The sequence below is a fragment of the Penicillium vulpinum genome (assembly GCF_028829585.1).
Source record: "Penicillium vulpinum strain IBT 29486 chromosome Unknown utg000001l_segment0_segment0, whole genome shotgun sequence".
NCBI classification, from domain to species: domain Eukaryota; kingdom Fungi; phylum Ascomycota; class Eurotiomycetes; order Eurotiales; family Aspergillaceae; genus Penicillium; species Penicillium vulpinum.
In genome coordinates, this window is record NW_026643241.1 from 1066904 (window position 1) to 1085284 (window position 18381).

An 18381-nucleotide genomic window follows, 5' to 3' on the forward strand; every position below is an offset into this window, starting at 1 on the left:
AGACATAAAATTCAGTAAATGACTTGCATTGTAAACTATGCTGTGGAGCTCCCATGCCCATGTGGCCCTGACAGATGCAGAGCGATCTACTTTGTCTCATGATAGATGAACAATTTGATTTGTCGATCGTCTTACGGGGATTCTCAGTTGATATCGTGACTCGGGCTTAGTCCTCGGTTACTCGCATGGTGTGATCACGACAATTCTGCGAACAACCTTTATGCAGATAACCATGTCGAAAATCATGCACCTCGCAACGGGAGGAATATCCGATCTTGACAAAAGCACTACTGGGACCGGGAAGGAGTTTTATTTGATATTTATACGAATTTAAGACGCAGGGATCTACACCTGTATACTTCCACCAAATATGAGCTAACTCGAAGATCAATGCTATTATCGAGATAGAGGGGTTATCTACTTTGTACTCATTTAATATGGAATTATTTCCACCGATATCAGGTCATTGCGCATGCCTCGGTCTTGCTTGACCGTCATTTTTCGCTGATCGTCGTTTTCTGGTGCACGTGGGAAGACGGAAGTTGCCCGATAATGATCGTCGCAAATCAAATCAAAAATCACACGTTTACAAGTTGGAAACCCATGAAGATCACCTTTGACATTTCCCTGGCTCAAAAGCCTGATAGCCGACCCTAAGCTCCCATTCGAAAGAGTTACTATCCGACTAGAGCTAACTCTCCGATCACCCACTTCTGGTGTTAACCTTGCAATGGCAGAGGCTATCCGGCTTGGCGGTGTGGTAAGGCAAGCCACCAAGCCTGAAGAAATGTGTAAGGGACACTGCATTCTAACAAGAAAAAAGACACTCGACACCTATCTGCATCAAAGCGGGGTCAGAGCAAAGCCGGTGACCACAGGAAGATCCTTGACGACCTTTCTCCCCGAAGTACAGCGTCTCATGTTACCTGCAGAACATTGCACTGAGAAGTCCACACGGAAGGCTACGGCCCACCTATGTTGTATATAACGAATCCCGGCTTCACGAGAACACCACGTTGCACAAGGCTCCGTTTTTTTTTTTTTTATTAACAACTCATCCCGGGCCTACATTTAACCCCACCCCTGAAACCAGCAAGTCTCCTCTTTCTCTCGAAATACTCATCCCGTCCCTATCTTGTGGGCTGTACTAAACACAAAGTATATTTCGGGCTACCGCATGGCTAAATGCACTTGGGCTTTGGGCATGTGCACAACGGACACATGTTCATGTAGCCTCAGACAGAAGCAATAATGTTGATCTGCAACCTGCAGTATGAGCTGAATTTCTAACGGCTGGTCGAGCTGTGGGCCAGGACGAGACAGAGTACGGTGTACATATACATCAGAGCCATGCGAGGGTTGCAGGATTGTAGAGTCTACTTTCTCAACAGCTTTTTGCGTTGCATTTGCCTCCATTCCTACGTTGTTTCACACTCGAAATAACGCATTCTGATTATCATATAGATAGGACGTCATTTTACTTCCAACTCACCTCCACTCGAGAATGTAACCTAATCAACATAAAGCCTCGACCATGTGGATTGCCCTTGAGATCCTATATACATATTTCACATGGTACCCCAGGGATCGGTGTCCTGCATGCAGAGTAATATGCTCAACGCACAACTTGCCATACGGAGACACCAGCCCCTCCTTTTACCATTTGTGGGTAAAGACCTGAGAATTAGACCTGTCACTTTTAACACATGGCAAGCCACATGCATATGTCGAAATGCCGCGTGTTTGGGAGTCGCCAATCAAATAGAGTACAAAATGTTGATGTCGAAGTACAGCATTTGCATATTCCTGTAGTAATATGTCATTTACCTCTGGAATGACTGTACAAGCAAGGAGAATATTAGCACAAGGCAGCGAGATTCGAAAAGCTGCCGGCATTACTCCTTACCATTGCCACAATCCGTCTATTAAAAGTACAGATCTGCTGGCAAAGAAAGAATATGCAAGGTTTGCCCTTCCGTTACCTTGTCTGAAGAATTCGCCAGCCGGTTTTGAAACTATCTAGATGGGATCCCGATATCGCCACCCTCTCTTCGGGGACTCTGTATTCGGAGGGCGTGGGAGCATGCATACACCATCGAAGCAGAGGCAAGGATGGCGTGATTGATCATACTCCAACCAGGATAGACGATGGAAAAGGGTGATCGGCAGATTTCGAGAGTAGGTTTGGGGCTAGTGGCTAGTGATGTTTGCCAACAACTTAAAACAGGGACTTGGGGATGATGCTTGGCAGTTGTTACATGTGGTTATGTATTCCGTATGTACGGAGTACTCTGTGCATGTTGTCGCATGGTGTTATGTGATATATCTGATACCGGAAGTCGGGGCTTGAGTTCGGGGCATATGTCGGTGAGACTGGTATAGATCCCCTAGGGCTGGGTTAAGGTTAAGATGTATTTGTTTCCCTTTTCAATAGAATTCCAGGGACCGTCTATGCATGGTATGTATTTAGCTTATGGTTGGCTGTGTTATGCTGCTTTATTTCTTGTATACTGGGACAGTATGGGAGGACGGACTTGATATCAATTCCAGAATGAATCAGTATAGAATTGACTGGAAATTAGTTAAGATGTATTCTGACTAGCCACTCATATCGTGATAGACTGGATAGTCAGAAAGCAAAATGATATTCTCGCTACCGGCGCAAAGAACGCAGCACAGTAATACATGTTCGCAATATATCCAAATTGCTGACAGGTTTTATTCGCGCCACCACTGGCCCAAAGCACCTCCGGAGCCTGCCATTTCAATGACCTCCTCGAAACTGATTTCCACACGGAACATCTGCCCGTCAGCAGTGCCATTTCCACTGCCCACAGGAGTCACAAGTCCCCAGCTGAGCAGCTTTTCCCAGGACTCTCTAGCGACATCTCGGCCCCAGACACGGCCTGGCGTGGCAGCAGCTCCTGACACCGAGGCAGATATCTTTGCGGAGGTTAGGAGCCGAACATATTCTGCGTATGCGGCGGGAAAAGAAAGCGCAAGTGGTGACATGCTCTGTGACTGGGAGCCGTCGTTTCCGGGGTCGAACAGGGCTGCCAAGCGTGTTGCGGCTACCAACAAAGCCAGTGGCAACGAGGAAGGACTGGATGATGTGATGGACGTGGAGAAAGGAAGAGGTGCTGGGTCGGGGCAATCAAGGGATTGGGAAGCGAAGCTTTTCGCGGTTGGGACTTCGAGTGTAGGTGTCTCAGCGGTTGATACACTTTGTAGCAAGTCGCTGATGGGCAGAAGTGCGCTGTTGAAAAACTCCTTCACTGATTTGGTTTGGTTGTAGATACGCTTGAGGTGGAATTGGAATTCTTTGTCATCCCACATATGCTATTTTCAAGAGCGAGGTTCAGCGAAGACTCAATTGATTCGATAAAGAAAATATGATAGCTCTTACCTTCAAATATTCCTTCCATCCCTCCAGCAGTGTCTTCCATTTGTTTGACTCAACTAGAGCGCGATTAGGCCCAAGTTCATTTGCAATATCAACCATTTCCGCATCACTGAGATCCAGGCTCCCTAGGCAGATATCCGAAAAGGCCTCGAAGGATCGAGGCAGAGGGACGTAAGTATATCGATGACTAAATCGACTCTTGACACGCTTCTCGAGCATTTCGGTTACGTCAACTTTTGTAGTGAGCCCAATGACCGCGATGGGGGCTTTGCGGGCCTGGGCAATATCAAACAGATTATACAACAGAGTCTGTCGGGGGTGAGTGACGAATAGATCGAACTCATCTAACAGAATCACGATGGATTTTGCAGCAGTCTTCGATCCCGGGTCACCAGAAGCCCCAAAGAGCTCCTCTGGATGCGACAATAAAGCCAAGAGCGTCGCCATCGTATCTGCGTAAGAATTGACCTTGGCCGCATCATCCTCGGTATGCATCTCACGGCCAAGTTGGCGCCACATCTCTCGCAAAGCTAGACGGTCGTCTGTGTGCAAGAATCCATTGAGACGTACTACGTGGAAATCATTGGTGTGTTCCTTTCTAAGGGACGAGATGATGGATTCCACAATCGCGGTCTTGCCGCATCCTCTGGATCCAAGGAGAAGCATGGAGTTACCCTCACCAATGGAGACAGTCTGCTCAACGAGCTGATGAACTTTCTGGTATTCCGGTTCGAGTCCTCGCACTGGAATCTGTCGTTTTCCTGACAGCTTTTCGAGCATTATAGTCGAGAGAATGCGCATTTCGTCCCCAAGACCCGTCTGAAAGAGCGCTTGTAATTTTTCGACGTATTCTGGCAACGGCTCAGAAATATCGACGGTCTCATGCACCTCCGGCTCATGATAAAGATCTTGCTGGAGTTCCATCGTAACGAGGTCATCTAAGCCGTCATGGTACTCTGGCGAAGGAGACTTCTCTTTCGGCTCTGCGGCCGAGGCTTTCTTGGGTCTGGGTCTAGGTTTCGCGGTGCTTCTCTTCGATCTGGTCCTTGTACTTGTACGAGGGGCAGGTTCCGGGGACGACTCGTCGAGGTCCATGTCATCATCGTCGTCATCCTCTTCCTCCTCGTCGTCGTCCTCCTCTTCGACTTCAGCCTCATCTTCACCTTCTACCGGAGATCGTCGCGGCTTTTGCGCGCTTCGGGTGGCACGCGCACTTCGTGGAGTAGCTGCTGGTTTTCTCCTCGATGAAGGTGTTACGACCTCTTCTTCGTACCTTTTTGGTGTTTTGCGCTGCCGCCCACTTGAACGTGTCCCAACCCGCGCGGGTGTTTGTACCTCGCCTTTCTCGTCCTCGCCATCTTGGCCTGTCTTCGCTGCGATAGATCGACGCCGTGGCGCACTTTTCACCGGTGTGGGAGAAGTTCTGTCGTTGTCGGGAGATGATGGGACAGCGAAGACGTCTTGATTATCGTTTCCCATCTCCATATCTCCATCAACGTCCGTGGAGACCCTCCTCCTCTTAGTTGCTCGGGCGTCTTTCATGGCTGCGGTTCGAAGAAAATGGAATCGCTGGTATCGGGGAGCTTCCAATTCGTTCGACTCAAAAGGTTTTTTTGGTCAGTGTAAAAGACTTAGAGCAAGAATCGCTCGCGGTTGTCCTGTCGAATAAGTGTTTGCGCCTATATCAATTAGAATCATATTCAATGCTGTTTGTTGCCGACCAGCTTGAACCTAGGAGCTCCTCCCAAGTGTATTGACTTACAATTCCAAGATAATCAATGGCGCATTTGTCGTTGATCAAGACCAACAAGCAGCCAGCCTGAATCAAATTCGAACAGAAGTCCTGCGCAGTTCAATTGCGTTTCAAAGGGTCGGCCGGACAACAAATTGGCCGATTTTCGCCTCAGGCCGAGACGCGTGACGCGAAGTCAGGTGCTTCACTTGAAGCAGTCTTCCCTTGCAAAATAATTAGAAGCTATTCTTTTTATATATGTTTGGGATTGTTCGGCTGCTAGCCACAAGCGGTTATGGATATCTCCTTGAATTAAAAATGAATTGATATCACATAGTGTGGCCTATGCTCCACGGCATGGATCATTGCTAACACACTACATAGAAGGAAAACATAAGTAAAAAAAACATAGACACAAAAATGAACAGTGTATGTCCAATTCAGACAGAAAGATAAACATGCCTCCAATTCAATTTAAGCATATTTGATCCGTTCAAAGTACCGACTTTCTCACCACAGCCGAGGTCCAATGTGATCCGAGAGACGGTATTTATCTATTATATCTACTTCTACTTCAACACTTTCCCCCCAAATATCTATACCCATTTGATTTTCGCGTTTGTCATTCCTTTCATATATCATGTCAGATAACGCAATAAGCGCCCCTTCCAGGGAACTGGATGAGTTCGAGAAGATCATCTATGAATATACGGGGCGAATGGGCGTGGGGAGCGAGGGAGTAAGTACCACGTGCAGCAATATTTAAACATATTTACTGCATCTCCGATCTACGTACCGCTATACCAAGCAAGATTGAAATTCCAGCGCTTACCATTGTCAGCACTGGGACGTCGATGCCCGCAGCTGTAACCTCCGCTTCGAATCCGCAACGCGCGGTCCCCCCGCTACAGTCTCGTTCCTCTTGACGATCACTCCTGCACTGAGCAATTACATGGGTAACCTCCACGGAGGCTGTGCTGCTACTTTGATCGATGTTCTATCGACCACTATCTTGTTGGGCGTTTCCGAGCCGGGCAAGTTCGCTCTCGGAGGTGTCAGTCGCAACCTCAAGGTGACCTATCTGCGCCCTGTACCTACAGGAATGGAAGTGCGCCTCGTCTGTGAGGTTGTACATGTTGGCAAGCGGTTGGCATTGCTTCGGGCTGAGATTCAGAAGGCGGAGAGTGGTGATGTTTGCGTGGTTGGTGAACACGAGAAGGCCAATACCGATCCGGAGGTGACGCAGAGGATTTGAATTGATTTTAAATTGATTTTTGGTATATTTAGAAGACAGCACACCATAGATCTTCGGGCTCTTAGAGGCAGCGACTTGGATCTCAATTTGTATATAATTCATTTGCATTAACAGAGTTGCCAAATTCTAGCCATTGTACGACGAGTATGTAATCTATGGCTGTGGCAGTGACCAGAAAGATTGCGCTTCGTTTGTTATGATAGGGGAGAGCGGGACAAAGAACAGAGAGACTATCGCACATGTCCAAGAGAAATATAATCAATCAATCTAAGCAGTACTAGATGGTCCGATTGCCAAGGCGAGTATCAACGCCTTTTTACTCGGTGGCCAGTTGCTGGTCTTCCCGGAGACCCTCAACCTTCAACTCCTCACCGGTGGCACGGCGGTACATATCACGGACATCATCTGGGAGAAGTTGTTAGCCAACGATTCATAGAAATTCAATCATGGGATAGCTTACCGGTCGTAGTCTCGAAGTGTGATGTCGCGTCATAGCTCTTAGAGATGAAGATGTTGGACTCCGAGCCATCGTCGATGGGCTCGTAGAGAGGGATGGGGGGACCCATGAACTTCTCTTCGATCTTGCCCAATCGGTCGAAACCAGCCTCAAGCTCAAGGTGGTGGTTGGCATCATTCTCAGCGATAGTGGACACGATGGCAATGTAATAGCCCTTAGGACAGACGTTGTGCGCGGACGAGACCATGGCAATGTAAATGTCTGGAGAGATTAGTTCCCTGTCAATAAATCAGGGTCATATAAAACTCACCGTGCTTGCGTCCAACTTGGGACTGGGGAATGATCAGCTGCACAGAGTCGCTGCCTTCGGTCTTATCGATGGGGTGGTTCAGAATACAGATAGCCTTGAGCAGGTATCCGGTGACCTTGGACTTGTTCGGGAAGTAAGAAGGATCAGCAATGATCTTCTTGGTCTTGGTCTCAAACTTCATGGCTTCAGATTGATCATCACGGTCCTTCATGGTCGCCTTGATCCCGGAAACCTTGCCGTTGTCGTAAAGCACCTCGTCAATGTCGGTGTTCAACATGTAGGTACCGCCGTAGATGGCGGACAGACGAGCGAAGCCCTGGGGCAGCTCGCCGAGGCCGTAGAGAGGGTAGATATATGGCGATTTTCCGTAGCGTGCCATAGAGTTGACATACAGGCGGATGCGGTTAATGGTTTCGACGGCGGCACCGCTCTTGTTGATATATTCGTCGGAGGGGTACAAAGCCATAGAGTGACCGACGAAATCGCGAGTGTTATCCTCGAGGCCAAACTTGTCGTAAACCTCCTTCATTGTGCACGCATGGACGTTCAATCCTGGTCTCCATTAGCTATCCACTTTGATGGCGCAGGTTGCAAATACTCACCCTGGTGACTGGCTGGGTCGTCCTCCTTGAAATCACCAACCCACTCGAGGAACTTCTTTGCACGTCGCTTCTCGAACAATCCCATGAGCGATGAGCGGAGAGCTTCACCAGCATCCGAAGGCACCTTGGCCACGGTCGCCTTGAGACCCTTGCCTTGCTGGACATAGCTGCCAGCAATCTGCTTGAACTCGAGGTACCGGGTAACGTCCGTGGACACCAAAATATTGGTCAACTCTCCGTTGGACATGAGCAGCTTGGGGACCAAGTCGATGTTCCAGTCATTGACCCTCCCATATTTCTTCCATGGCTCCTCGCCGGGGCGGACATTGCCGTATTTCTTGAACAGCTGCAAAGGATGTCAATAGCGTGTAAAGTCGAGGATTAATCGGTGCACATACTGCTTCGATGTTGATGGAGGCTGCTTCTCTGTGGTCATTGTAAGCTATTTTGATCTTGGTGCCGTCATCGTGAGCTTCTCCAACTTACCCTCCATAGTGATCATTGCGATCGATGTGAAGAACCTTGTTACCCTTCACACTGAGGACACTGTAGTCGAGAACAATGAGAAAAAAGCTGGAATCGTTGTAATCCAAGGTTAAAGACCTACCCAGACAAAACACACTCGGTCAGGCCTGAAAGAACTGGTCAGTCTTGACTTAGAGGGGGGGGAGATTGGCGGGGTAGCAACATACCAGTGCCGAGCACCACGACATCGTACTCTGGGGCGATCTCGTCCATAATGACTATGGAGGATACTAAAGGTAGAGGAAAATAGAAGAAGGATCCAAGGAGAATGAGGAGAAGAGAAAGTTGAACTACCTCCCCGCGGATCAACGAAGCGGTAAGAAAGGGGAACTATTTGACGGATCCGCCACTAGTGAGTTACCTCACGATATTAATGACATGCGACAATTTGGATTCAATGAACCCCTGAATACATATATCCTTTGGTTCTTTTGTCTCAGGGGTAAATATGATGGGTTCTAGATATTCTTAGGTACATGTGTAAATTAAATGAAGTTTGTGGTGTCAGATGAGGAACCATTTCTCATATATCCTATGTATAATCTAACATGCGCACTACTAGAATCACCTTAAAAAAGCTAATGTTACATACTTGATTGACCCTTGGAGACTGGGCTTAAGTCTCCCTCGGCTGTGTGCCTAACCCCTCCTTCTCATGCTTATTGTCCGTTGCCTTGGGCTGCTCCCTTGCCCTCCTGCTCGACCTCAACGTCATCGAGCCCGTAAAAGTTCTCAGGGCGGTATCCGCGCTTGTACATTCGTGATGCGTCCTCCCAAGCATACCAGCGTTCACGTAGAACGTGCTTGATGTTTTTCATGGTGCTTCGAACCTAACACGATCAAATGGGTCAGTTGGGTTAGACAATTTCAACCGCCAATCGATTGCCGCCTTTGATACAAGGAAAGAAAGGTCTCCATAAAGCTTTCCGAAGTATATAGATAGATGAAGAAGATGGCTTATACAGCCGGGTAAAACTCACCACCTTGTCCCGTTCCTGAGATTCGTATTGACCATAACCGGCCTGGATTCTTTCTCTCTCGAAATCCGACGTGGCAATGCGGTTTCGTTCCCGGACGCATACATGCCACAGAGCGTGGAGGTCCTCCCAACTCCTTTCGCGGAGTTCTTGGATACCCCATGGACGACCTATATTGCCAACGTCAGCACTGCTCATAGAACATTCATTCTATCAATTGGGAACTTGTCGAACTAACCATGAGTGTTGTCATAAGCTGGAGTGGGCAATGCCTCCCGGTTAGGGGGAAAAATCCCCAGAGTCCATGGTTGGGGTTTGTTTCCCGTGGCTGCATCTCTTCCGGTGAGACAGGTTTAGGCAATGGCCATCTTGACACATCGAATGGGGTTCTGGGACCGGTTCGATTGATGGCCGATACACCACGGTTTTTGCTCTTGTCGCGTCGAGGGTTGGCGCCGACGGAGGCAGTGGAAGAAAAGCTTGAAGACTGGATGGCTGACACGGTCACGGAGGGGTGAAGTGATGGCGCAAGATATGTAGGAGGCAATTCAGCCATAGCCAGCCCTCTCAGGCGGCCGGCAATTCGTGGAACCTGCTGCATTGTTGTGATGGCTTTCCCCAGGATGGTCGGAGTCGGAGATGGATGGCCTTTTTCGCAAAGGCGGCAAGGATAGTCACGTGCCGCTGTCAACCCAAGACACAGCTTGGATACTAGGCAGCCTCGGGTTCATCGGGTTCTTCATGTCTTTTTTTCAAGTCACTTTTTTTTCCTTTTAGTTCCGTCTTCAATTCAGAAAGCAAAAATCCCAAATACTCAACCTGAAGACATCTTTAATCTTTACCTCTTAGACCTTGCGCCGCGGTTAATTACACACTTGGCCTGTGCACCCGCGCGTCTAACCACCCAATCGAGTTACTCACTTACTCGGCGGAGTAGTGCCGCATCAAGCGTGACAAGAGGCCTTTGTGGATTGCTCTCTCCCCTCCACAGATTCACCTCCGGTCTATTACTCGACCAATCCTCTTTTCTGGTTTTTGACATATTCCGGGATATTGGAAACTACCGTCTTCCCAAGAAATATCGACTATGAATAGGCCAGGTTCGTCATTTTCCTTCAATGCCTTCGCAAACCCTTGTGCCTTTCTTATCTCCCACCTACCTCCGCGGCATACTTGATATATAGTCGAACTTGCTTCTGTGCTGGCCTATACTCTCCTTAATAGGAAGAGTCTAGCCAGCACTGTGAAATCATCGGGGGATCCAATGGCAAGCCTTGGTGCATATGGTTTTACATTTGTGACCGAGACATTTGCAAGGACATGCCCGCACATTCTTGTGTTGTGGTGTTGACCCGAGCAGCCCTTGATGCGACGATCGTGCTGACTTGTCACGCTTGTGTCAGGACCTGGCCCGCAGCCGCTGAGAGGCATGTCCGGATTCCCCACGCAACAGCAAGCACAAGCTCGAACTGCATCATTAGCCTCCACGCCATTGTCAAACGGGAAACTGGGTGCGGTTGCCTCGAGTCATACTTTCTGGACACTCAAGATTATTTGCATGAAGGGGTGCTAACACGGGAATCTCAATAGGCGGCAGTGCGAATTGGAGCTTCAATCTACCTGTTAGTGGAACATCTGGCCTACCAGGCACTCAACAACGCACAATGGGGACCATGGGAAGCTTTGCGCAAAGTCTTGGAGGATCTCAATCCGCGGCGCCACTTGATCTCTCGTAAGTACTCTCCTGCCATGGTTTGCAGTGGTCTCCTGTATCTCTAGGCCTTCCAATTTGTCTCCGAACTGACGAAGTCGGTGATTCTAGGGAGTTCCCTTCGCTATCAGGAGCATCACAGCAATCACAGTCACAAACTCCTGGTCAGCTAATGTGGGCCAACGCAAGTCAACGCGCTGCTCAGCAAACACCTGTCCAAAGACAACAACAGCTCCCTCCGACATCGCAAACCCCCTCCCGTTCCTCCCAACCCCAGGGTCTTCCTACACCTCAACAATCTCAACCACCGCATGATGACATGTTTCCTTCTGGCGCGCAATTTGCCAATCGACTCGATGACTTTAGAAATGGTGGCCAGGGTATTAGTAGCCAACTCGGTGCGGGTGGCCAGCCCCAAACAGGCAATATTGAAGAGTTTCCCCCTTTGGGTCGCAATGCTGCTGCTGAGCTTCCTCTCGGTCGAACTGGTTCGTTGATGCAAGGTGCAGGCTTTGGGGGCTATGGAACTGGTCTAGGGACATCGCGGTCACCAGTCAGCCAAGTGCCCAATGGCATTATGGGACAAGAGAAAGAAGTAGGCCTCGACAATAATAGTCTTTTTCTAGGCGGCACTAACTTTATCTTAGGACTTGAACAACGGTGTGCTGCCGGGCCAGCGTAACTTTAGCGATCCACAGCTACAGCAAAGACAGCCAGAAAGTAGCGATGGACAAGATGTTTCTAGTGCGCCCCAGAGTACCGAGCAACCGCCCCTCGCACAGATGAGTGAACTTGACAGGTTTGGGTTGGCGGGTCTGCTGCGCATGATTCATAGTGAGAGTCCTGATGTTGCAAGTCTCGCTGTTGGCCAAGATTTGATGACTCTAGGATTGGATTTGAACCAGGCGGAGTATGAGTTCCTTTGTTCCCATACTATTCTAACATACTAATATGCCTCTCCATATAGGCCGTTACACACATCTTTTGCTTCACCATTCGTGTCATCAATGTCAGCAGTACCTCTGGAACAAGACTTCTCTTTGCCAGGTTGTTATAATGTCGCCAATATCCAACCCCTCCAGTCTCGCATTCCTGGGTTCAGCGACGAGACACTTTTTTTCATCTTCTACAGCATGCCTCGGGATATTATGCAGGAACTGGTAGCCGAGGAATTGATGGGTCGCAAATGGCGGTACCACAAGCTCGAACGGTGCTGGTTGACTCGCGATGAGACATATCCTGGGCCCGTTGATGTGGAGCGTGGTGTGACGGAACGCGGCGTATATCTTCTGTGGGATTCCTCCGCCTGGAAGAAGGTCCGAGTAAGTAACTTTCATCCCTTGTTGGGATTGAAGAATCGCCAAACTAACTTTGATCGCAGCGTGAATTCATCCTTCGATATGAAGACTTGGACAACCGGTTGGATCCTAACCGAGGTGCCGCTCGCCCACCTGGCGTGGTGCATCATGCCTCATGATTTGAAGTTGATACGACCTAGGCGTGGCCACGCAGAATACAAGCAATCCACTATGGCGTTTGGTTTACTGGTCTGTGTTATATTGCTCAGGGCTGGCCGATAGTACATTAACCTTCGGGAACAAGGCGCGTTGATTTCTTGGGTATTAAACGGGCTATGTGGGAAACCAAGATACGATCTTTGAAAATCAATGACCTGGATGATCTTGTCAGATTCCTGTAAAATGCTATAGATCGCTGTAACCCCTATATCCATATGACCCTATCCGAATTAATTCTCGATCTAGCAAGACTTGCGCGCAGTGGACAGAATAGCCACCCAATCGGTGTCGATGTTCCCATTCCCGTAAGTGTCTGCCATGTACTTCTCTAGCGCTGGACGAATCTTATCCTTGTTTTCCTCCCGTTGCTTCTCAGTCCAAAAGGAGTTGATCATCGTGGGAATCATCAACATGGCCATGTCCACGAAGACAGGCGATGTGAGAGTCTGTTTTACTGTCGTTGCGCGGACATTGATGTCCTGAAACCCACGTTCCTCAAGCTGGGACTCGATCCAAGGCTTTGAGTCCCATTTCCCATCACTCATGACTGCCAAGAGCTTTGCGGTCTCTGGAAACCACAGGTCGCCTGGCATACTTTCGATTGCATTTCGGGCAATGGCCATCCAGCCGGCTGTTTTCATGTCAGTAAATGTGTTATCTGAGAGAATAGTTCCAATACTCACGTTCGATCCAGGTTGAGAAAGCAATAGTCCCACCAGGTTGCAGCATTCGGACGGTTTCTAGGAGTAGTCTCTATTAGCCTTGAATAACAGAAAGGTAAGCAAGAATATCCTTACCATTGAGAGCCTTAACAGACTCGGGGAGTGCCATATAGGCTGTAAAAGGAAATAGCAGTTAGCCGCAGTCAAATTACATCAAAGTGCATCTAGAAACGAACTCACCGAAAGCAGTGAAAATGTGAGAGAAATGAGCGCTAGCCAGGTCAGGCTTCTGCGCATCTACGATTTTTGTCTCCGTGTTCTGCCAGCCCTCTTGCTGCATGCGGTTCGTAGTGTACTCGATCATTGCCGACGAAATGTCTCCACTGGTCAGCTTCAACATCTTCTTGACATTGTCGTCAAGCGTTTCATTAAGGATGCTGGAGATGACACCAGTGCCGCAGGCATTGTCAAGGATCACTAGAGGCTGCCCAGGATTGGCCTTAGATTCGGCGCTCACTTTGCTTTGCTCAACCAGTATTTCGGCGAATGGGCGGGTGATCATCTCCACGCGTTTGAATGAGTTAGCATAGGCTTCACTCTTAAAGAAACCTCCGAGATTGACTTTGTCAGCCATGGCTGGTAAAGCTGTCAGGCTGTTTGGTGTCGTGGCGATTGAAATTGGTGGGCGGAGATGTCTGTTTAAGAGAAAACGTCGAGTAATGTGACGCACAGTCGAGATCATGGAAAGATATCTAAGATGTTATTACTGGGTCTGATCAGCCCTTTAAATAGTCCGGGGCTCCCATACATCGTTTGCTTAGCGTTTTATCACATGGTACTGCAGGTGCTGTACGATATAGAAAGTGTCCGATAATGTCTCCGCGAGTGGATTTCACCTGAGTCATTCTTAAAAAGGCACTTTTAGTGGGCAATACCCCTTGCTGCAATATGCATATTTTAGCGCCATCAATGCTAATGATTGGCTAGGAGCGTATTTTGCGCAGTACTTGACTTCCAAGGTACCCTCGGTAGATCGTATTCATTGTGAGTAGATTGGCAAAAGAGGAGCCCTGCAGAGTCAAAAATGAAGTGGTAACATTCTTGACTGGCATTTCACGTCAGACCTCCAAATATCTTATTCCAAATATCAGTCAATAAACAAATTCTGGCGAACAGATCGATTCAAGATGAAGTCGCCAGGTGCCATTTTTTACATACTTCGATATCACGTGATACTAAACCTTGGAAGCCCCCGCGCTGACATCAGCAAAACGACGCCAGACCCAAATGGGCAAACCATCAACAGCGGGTGCGGCAAAACAATCAATTCCCTCCACTTCCCTTCTGCGCCGACTTATGCACTCTGGTAGCGAGCAGAACGCCGTTTCGGAGTCGCAACCATGAGGATTACTGAAATTGTCATAGATGTGAGTTTACATATTGCTCTATCGCTATTAGCTGCGCTAACTATGTCGTCAGGGCTTCAAATCGTACGCCGTGCGTACGGTGATCTCAGGATGGTATGCAATCCTCCGTATCCAAGCATGAATTAAATCGTGGATTTGGCCCGGTCTGGAAGTGGTTGGATTTACTGACCGCGCAATGTAGGGACGAAGCCTTCAACTCGATCACCGGCCTAAACGGCAGTGGTAAATCTAACATCCTCGATGCCATTTGCTTTGTGCTTGGTATCACGAATATGACCACAGTCCGCGCGCAAAACCTCCAAGATCTCATCTACAAGCGCGGCCAAGCCGGTGTCACGAAAGCCAGTGTTACAATCGTTTTCGACAACCGGGATACTGCAAAGTCGCCGATCGGATTCGAAGAGTATGCGAATATCTCCGTCACTCGACAGATTGTGCTAGGCGGCACAAGCAAATATTTGATCAACGGCCACCGCGCGCAACAGCAGACCGTTCAGAACCTGTTCCAGAGTGTCCAGCTGAACATCAACAATCCCAACTTCCTCATCATGCAAGGTCGCATTACGAAAGTCCTGAACATGAAATCGGTCGAAATCCTGTCGATGATCGAGGAGGCAGCTGGTACACGAATGTTTGAGGATCGAAGAGAAAAGGCAAACAGGACAATGGGAAAGAAAGAGCTGAAGCTGCGTGAGATCGAAGAATTGCTGAAGGAAGAGATCGAGCCTAAGCTCGAGAAGCTCCGGTCGGAGAAGCGAGCCTTCCTCGACTTTCAACAGACGCAGAACGACCTCGAGCGCTTGACTCGACTTGTTGTCGCACATGACTATGTTCGTGGCGGAGAGCGGTTGAGAATTGCAGGCGCAGAGTGCGAAAACAAACGTAACAAAGCGCAAGCCCTCGAAGATAATGCGATCAAACTAAAGAGTGAGATTGCGCATCTGGAGGAGGATGTGAAGCGAGTGCGCACAGCTCGCGACAAGGAACTCCGAAAAGGTGGGAAATTTCAGGGGCTTGAAGATGAGGTCAAGAACTACTCGCACGAGTTGGTCCGACTGGCCACAGTCTTTGATCTGAAAAATGCAAGCATAGACGAAGAGAAAGTGAAACGACGGACTATTCAAAATACTGTCACTGATCTTGAGAAGGTCTTGAAGGAGAAGCGCAAGATCTATGAGAAGCTACAGGCTCAGTATGACACCGCCAAGGCCGAGTTGGATGCACAGAATGTGGAAGTGGAGCAAAAGGAGGAACTGCTTCAGACGTTGCAGACTGGTGTCGCCTCAAAAGAGGGCCAAGAAAGTGGTTACCAGGGTCAATTGCAAGATGCCCGTAATCGCGCAAGCAATGCTGCCACAGAACAAGAGCAAGGAAAGATCAAAATCAACCATCTCGAAAAGCGAATCAAAGAAGAGGAGCCTCGCGCAAAGAAGGCAAAGGAGCAAAACTTGGGGCTTCTGCGCGATCTCGAAGGGTTGAAATCGCAAGCCAACAAGCTGGAATCCGAGCTGACTCGGCTTGGGTTTGAGCCTGGAAAGGAGGAACAGATATACCAGGAGCAGACCGAGCTTCAACGAGATATTCGCGACCTCCGCCAACGGGCTGATGGGCTCAAGCGGCAGGCAGCGAACATTGATTTCAACTACACGGACCCTCATCCCAATTTTGACCGGTCCAAGGTCAAGGGTCTGGTCGCTCAACTTTTCACTCTCAATAAGGACCAAGTTCCGGCTGCAACAGCCCTGGAGATCTGCGCCGGAGGCCGCCTTTACAATGTGGTCGTGGACAGTGCAGAGACCGGCACTCAGCTTCTTCAGAGAGGCAAGTTGCGCAAGCGAGTGACTATCATTCCCCTTAATAAGATTTCTGCCTTCAAGGCCTCAGCGGAAAAAATCGGAGCTGCACAGAACCTTGCCCCTGGAAAGGTTGACCTCGCTCTATCCTTGGTTGGATACGATGAGGAAGTTCTAGCGGCAATGAACTATGTATTCGGCAACACCCTGATTTGCCAGGATGCCGAGACAGCTAAGAAGGTAACATTTGATCCTTCAGTTCGGATGAAAAGTGTCACACTCGAGGGCGATGTGTATGATCCGTCCGGAACACTTTCCGGTGGAAGCTCCCCCAATTCTAGCGGTGTTCTCGTTACTCTACAAAAGCTCAATGATATCACCAAGGAGCTGCGGAGCAAAGAACGACAGCTCGCGACTTTGGAAGATCACATGAAGAGAGAGAAGAAAAAGCTCGATGCTGTTCGCTCCATCAAACAAAATCTGGATCTCAAGACCCACGAGATTAAGCTTACCGAGGAGCAAATTAACAGCAACTCTTCGTCTTCGGTATGTATTTCTTCGAATCTGTTCTCCGCAATTTGCAACTAACCCAAACTAGATCATTCAAGCTGTTGAGGAAATGCGAGCCAACATTGAACAACTCAAGAAAGACATCGCCGACGCTAAGTCTCGCCAGGCGGAAGCATCCAAGGATATCAAGCGGATCGAGAAAGACATGAGCGAATTCAGCAACAATAAAGATAGCAAGTTGGAGGAGCTGCAGACTACACTCAATAAGCTCAAAAAGAGCCTCACCAAAAACTCCAGCTCAGTCAAAGAGCTACAGAAAGAATTACAGACTTCCAGACTAGACTCTGAACAAGTTGGAAGCGACTTATCCGCGGCTGAGGAGCAATTGGTTGAGTCGGACAACACCCTCAGTGCCCAAGTAGAAGAGATTGAATCGCAAAAACGGGAGCAATCGCGGTTGAAGGTATGTCATGCCCTCGCAACATTACTAAATAACCATGTTACTAACAATGTCAGGATGCCCATGACATCGCACAGGCTCAACTTGATGACGAGAGAGCTAAGCTGAGCGGCTTTGACGAGGAATTGCGAGAATTAGAACAAGCCATGAAGAGCAAGTCCTCTCAGATCACCGAGGATGGGCTAGAGGCGCAGAAGCTCGGCCATCAGCTCGAAAAACTCCAAAACGACCAGCACACTGCTAGCCAGGCCGTGGCTCACATGGAACAGGAACATGAGTGGATTGCGGACGAGAAAGAAAATTTCGGACGGGCCAACACTCCTTACGATTTCCAGAACCAGAACATTGCCGAGTGCAAATCTACCCTACGCAACTTGACAGAGCGATCTCAAGGCATGAAAAAGAAGATCAACCCGAAGGTCATGAACATGATTGACAGCGTCGAAAAGAAGGAGGCTGCTCTGAAGAACATGATGAAGACAGTCATCCGTGACAAGCGAAAGATCGAGGAGACCATCATGAACCTGAACGAATACAAAAAGGAAGCTCTCCACAAGACATGGGTCAAGGTGAATGGCGACTTTGGACAGATCTTCAACGAGCTCCTACCAGGAAGCTTTGCCAAACTCGACCCTCCCGAGGGCAAGGACATCACAGATGGTCTTGAGGTGAAGGTGTCTCTTGGCAAAGTCTGGAAGCAGAGTCTGACGGAACTGAGTGGTGGCCAACGTTCGCTCATTGCTCTCTCATTAATCATGGCGCTCTTACAATTCAAGCCTGCGCCGATGTACATTCTGGACGAGGTCGATGCCGCGCTAGATTTGTCACACACGCAAAATATTGGTCGACTTATCAAGACCCGTTTCAAGGGATCTCAGTTCATCGTTGTCTCGTTGAAGGATGGCATGTTCCAAAACGCCAACCGCATCTTCCGCACGCGGTTCAGCGAGGGTACCAGTATTGTTCAAGCATTGACTCCTGCAGACTTGAAATAAGCATGCACATGAACTTGGTTGTCTATAGTTTCTTTCTTGGTGTGT

At 48.8% G+C, this 18381-nt stretch overlaps 7 protein-coding genes across 7 annotated transcripts; 3 read left to right on the forward strand and 4 right to left on the reverse strand.

Moving 5' to 3' along the window:
- Positions 1-2718: 2718 nt before the first annotated feature.
- N7479_000390 (origin recognition complex subunit 4) lies at positions 2719-4945 on the reverse strand (the record flags this gene model as incomplete). Its single annotated transcript, XM_057248088.1, has 2 exons — positions 2719-3339; positions 3407-4945. The coding sequence occupies 2 exons, from the start codon at positions 4943-4945 to the stop codon at positions 2719-2721; spliced, it is 2160 nt and encodes a 719-aa protein (XP_057112520.1).
- Positions 4946-5775: 830 nt separating this feature from the next.
- N7479_000391 (PaaI family thioesterase) lies at positions 5776-6390 on the forward strand (the record flags this gene model as incomplete). Its single annotated transcript, XM_057248089.1, has 2 exons — positions 5776-5874; positions 5977-6390. The coding sequence occupies 2 exons, from the start codon at positions 5776-5778 to the stop codon at positions 6388-6390; spliced, it is 513 nt and encodes a 170-aa protein (XP_057112521.1).
- A 316-nt stretch (positions 6391-6706) lies between these two features.
- N7479_000392 (secretory pathway gdp dissociation inhibitor) lies at positions 6707-8497 on the reverse strand (the record flags this gene model as incomplete). Its single annotated transcript, XM_057248090.1, has 8 exons — positions 6707-6795; positions 6851-7108; positions 7158-7709; positions 7760-8105; positions 8158-8185; positions 8246-8305; positions 8367-8391; positions 8452-8497. The coding sequence occupies 8 exons, from the start codon at positions 8495-8497 to the stop codon at positions 6707-6709; spliced, it is 1404 nt and encodes a 467-aa protein (XP_057112522.1).
- A 446-nt stretch (positions 8498-8943) lies between these two features.
- mrpl4 (mitochondrial 54S ribosomal protein uL29m) lies at positions 8944-9970 on the reverse strand (the record flags this gene model as incomplete). The annotated part of the gene is made up of 3 exons (XM_057248091.1): positions 8944-9114; positions 9265-9471; positions 9500-9970. Coding segments are annotated over 3 exons (849 nt in total), but the record flags the coding sequence as incomplete, so codon positions are not given.
- Positions 9971-10690: 720 nt separating this feature from the next.
- On the forward strand, positions 10691-12473 carry N7479_000394 (NOT2/NOT3/NOT5 family protein; the record flags this gene model as incomplete). Its single annotated transcript, XM_057248092.1, has 6 exons — positions 10691-10772; positions 10852-10993; positions 11084-11567; positions 11620-11882; positions 11940-12294; positions 12354-12473. The coding sequence occupies 6 exons, from the start codon at positions 10691-10693 to the stop codon at positions 12447-12449; spliced, it is 1422 nt and encodes a 473-aa protein (XP_057112524.1). The 3' UTR covers positions 12450-12473.
- Positions 12474-12731: 258 nt separating this feature from the next.
- gtmA (gliotoxin thiomethyltransferase) lies at positions 12732-13785 on the reverse strand (the record flags this gene model as incomplete). The annotated part of the gene is made up of 4 exons (XM_057248093.1): positions 12732-13120; positions 13173-13229; positions 13287-13325; positions 13392-13785. The coding sequence occupies 4 exons, from the start codon at positions 13783-13785 to the stop codon at positions 12732-12734; spliced, it is 879 nt and encodes a 292-aa protein (XP_057112525.1).
- Positions 13786-14551: 766 nt separating this feature from the next.
- On the forward strand, positions 14552-18336 carry N7479_000396 (condensin subunit SMC2; the record flags this gene model as incomplete). The annotated part of the gene is made up of 5 exons (XM_057248094.1): positions 14552-14578; positions 14631-14671; positions 14760-16917; positions 16970-17344; positions 17398-18336. The coding sequence occupies 5 exons, from the start codon at positions 14552-14554 to the stop codon at positions 18334-18336; spliced, it is 3540 nt and encodes a 1179-aa protein (XP_057112526.1).
- Between the last annotated feature and the right edge of the window lie 45 nt (positions 18337-18381).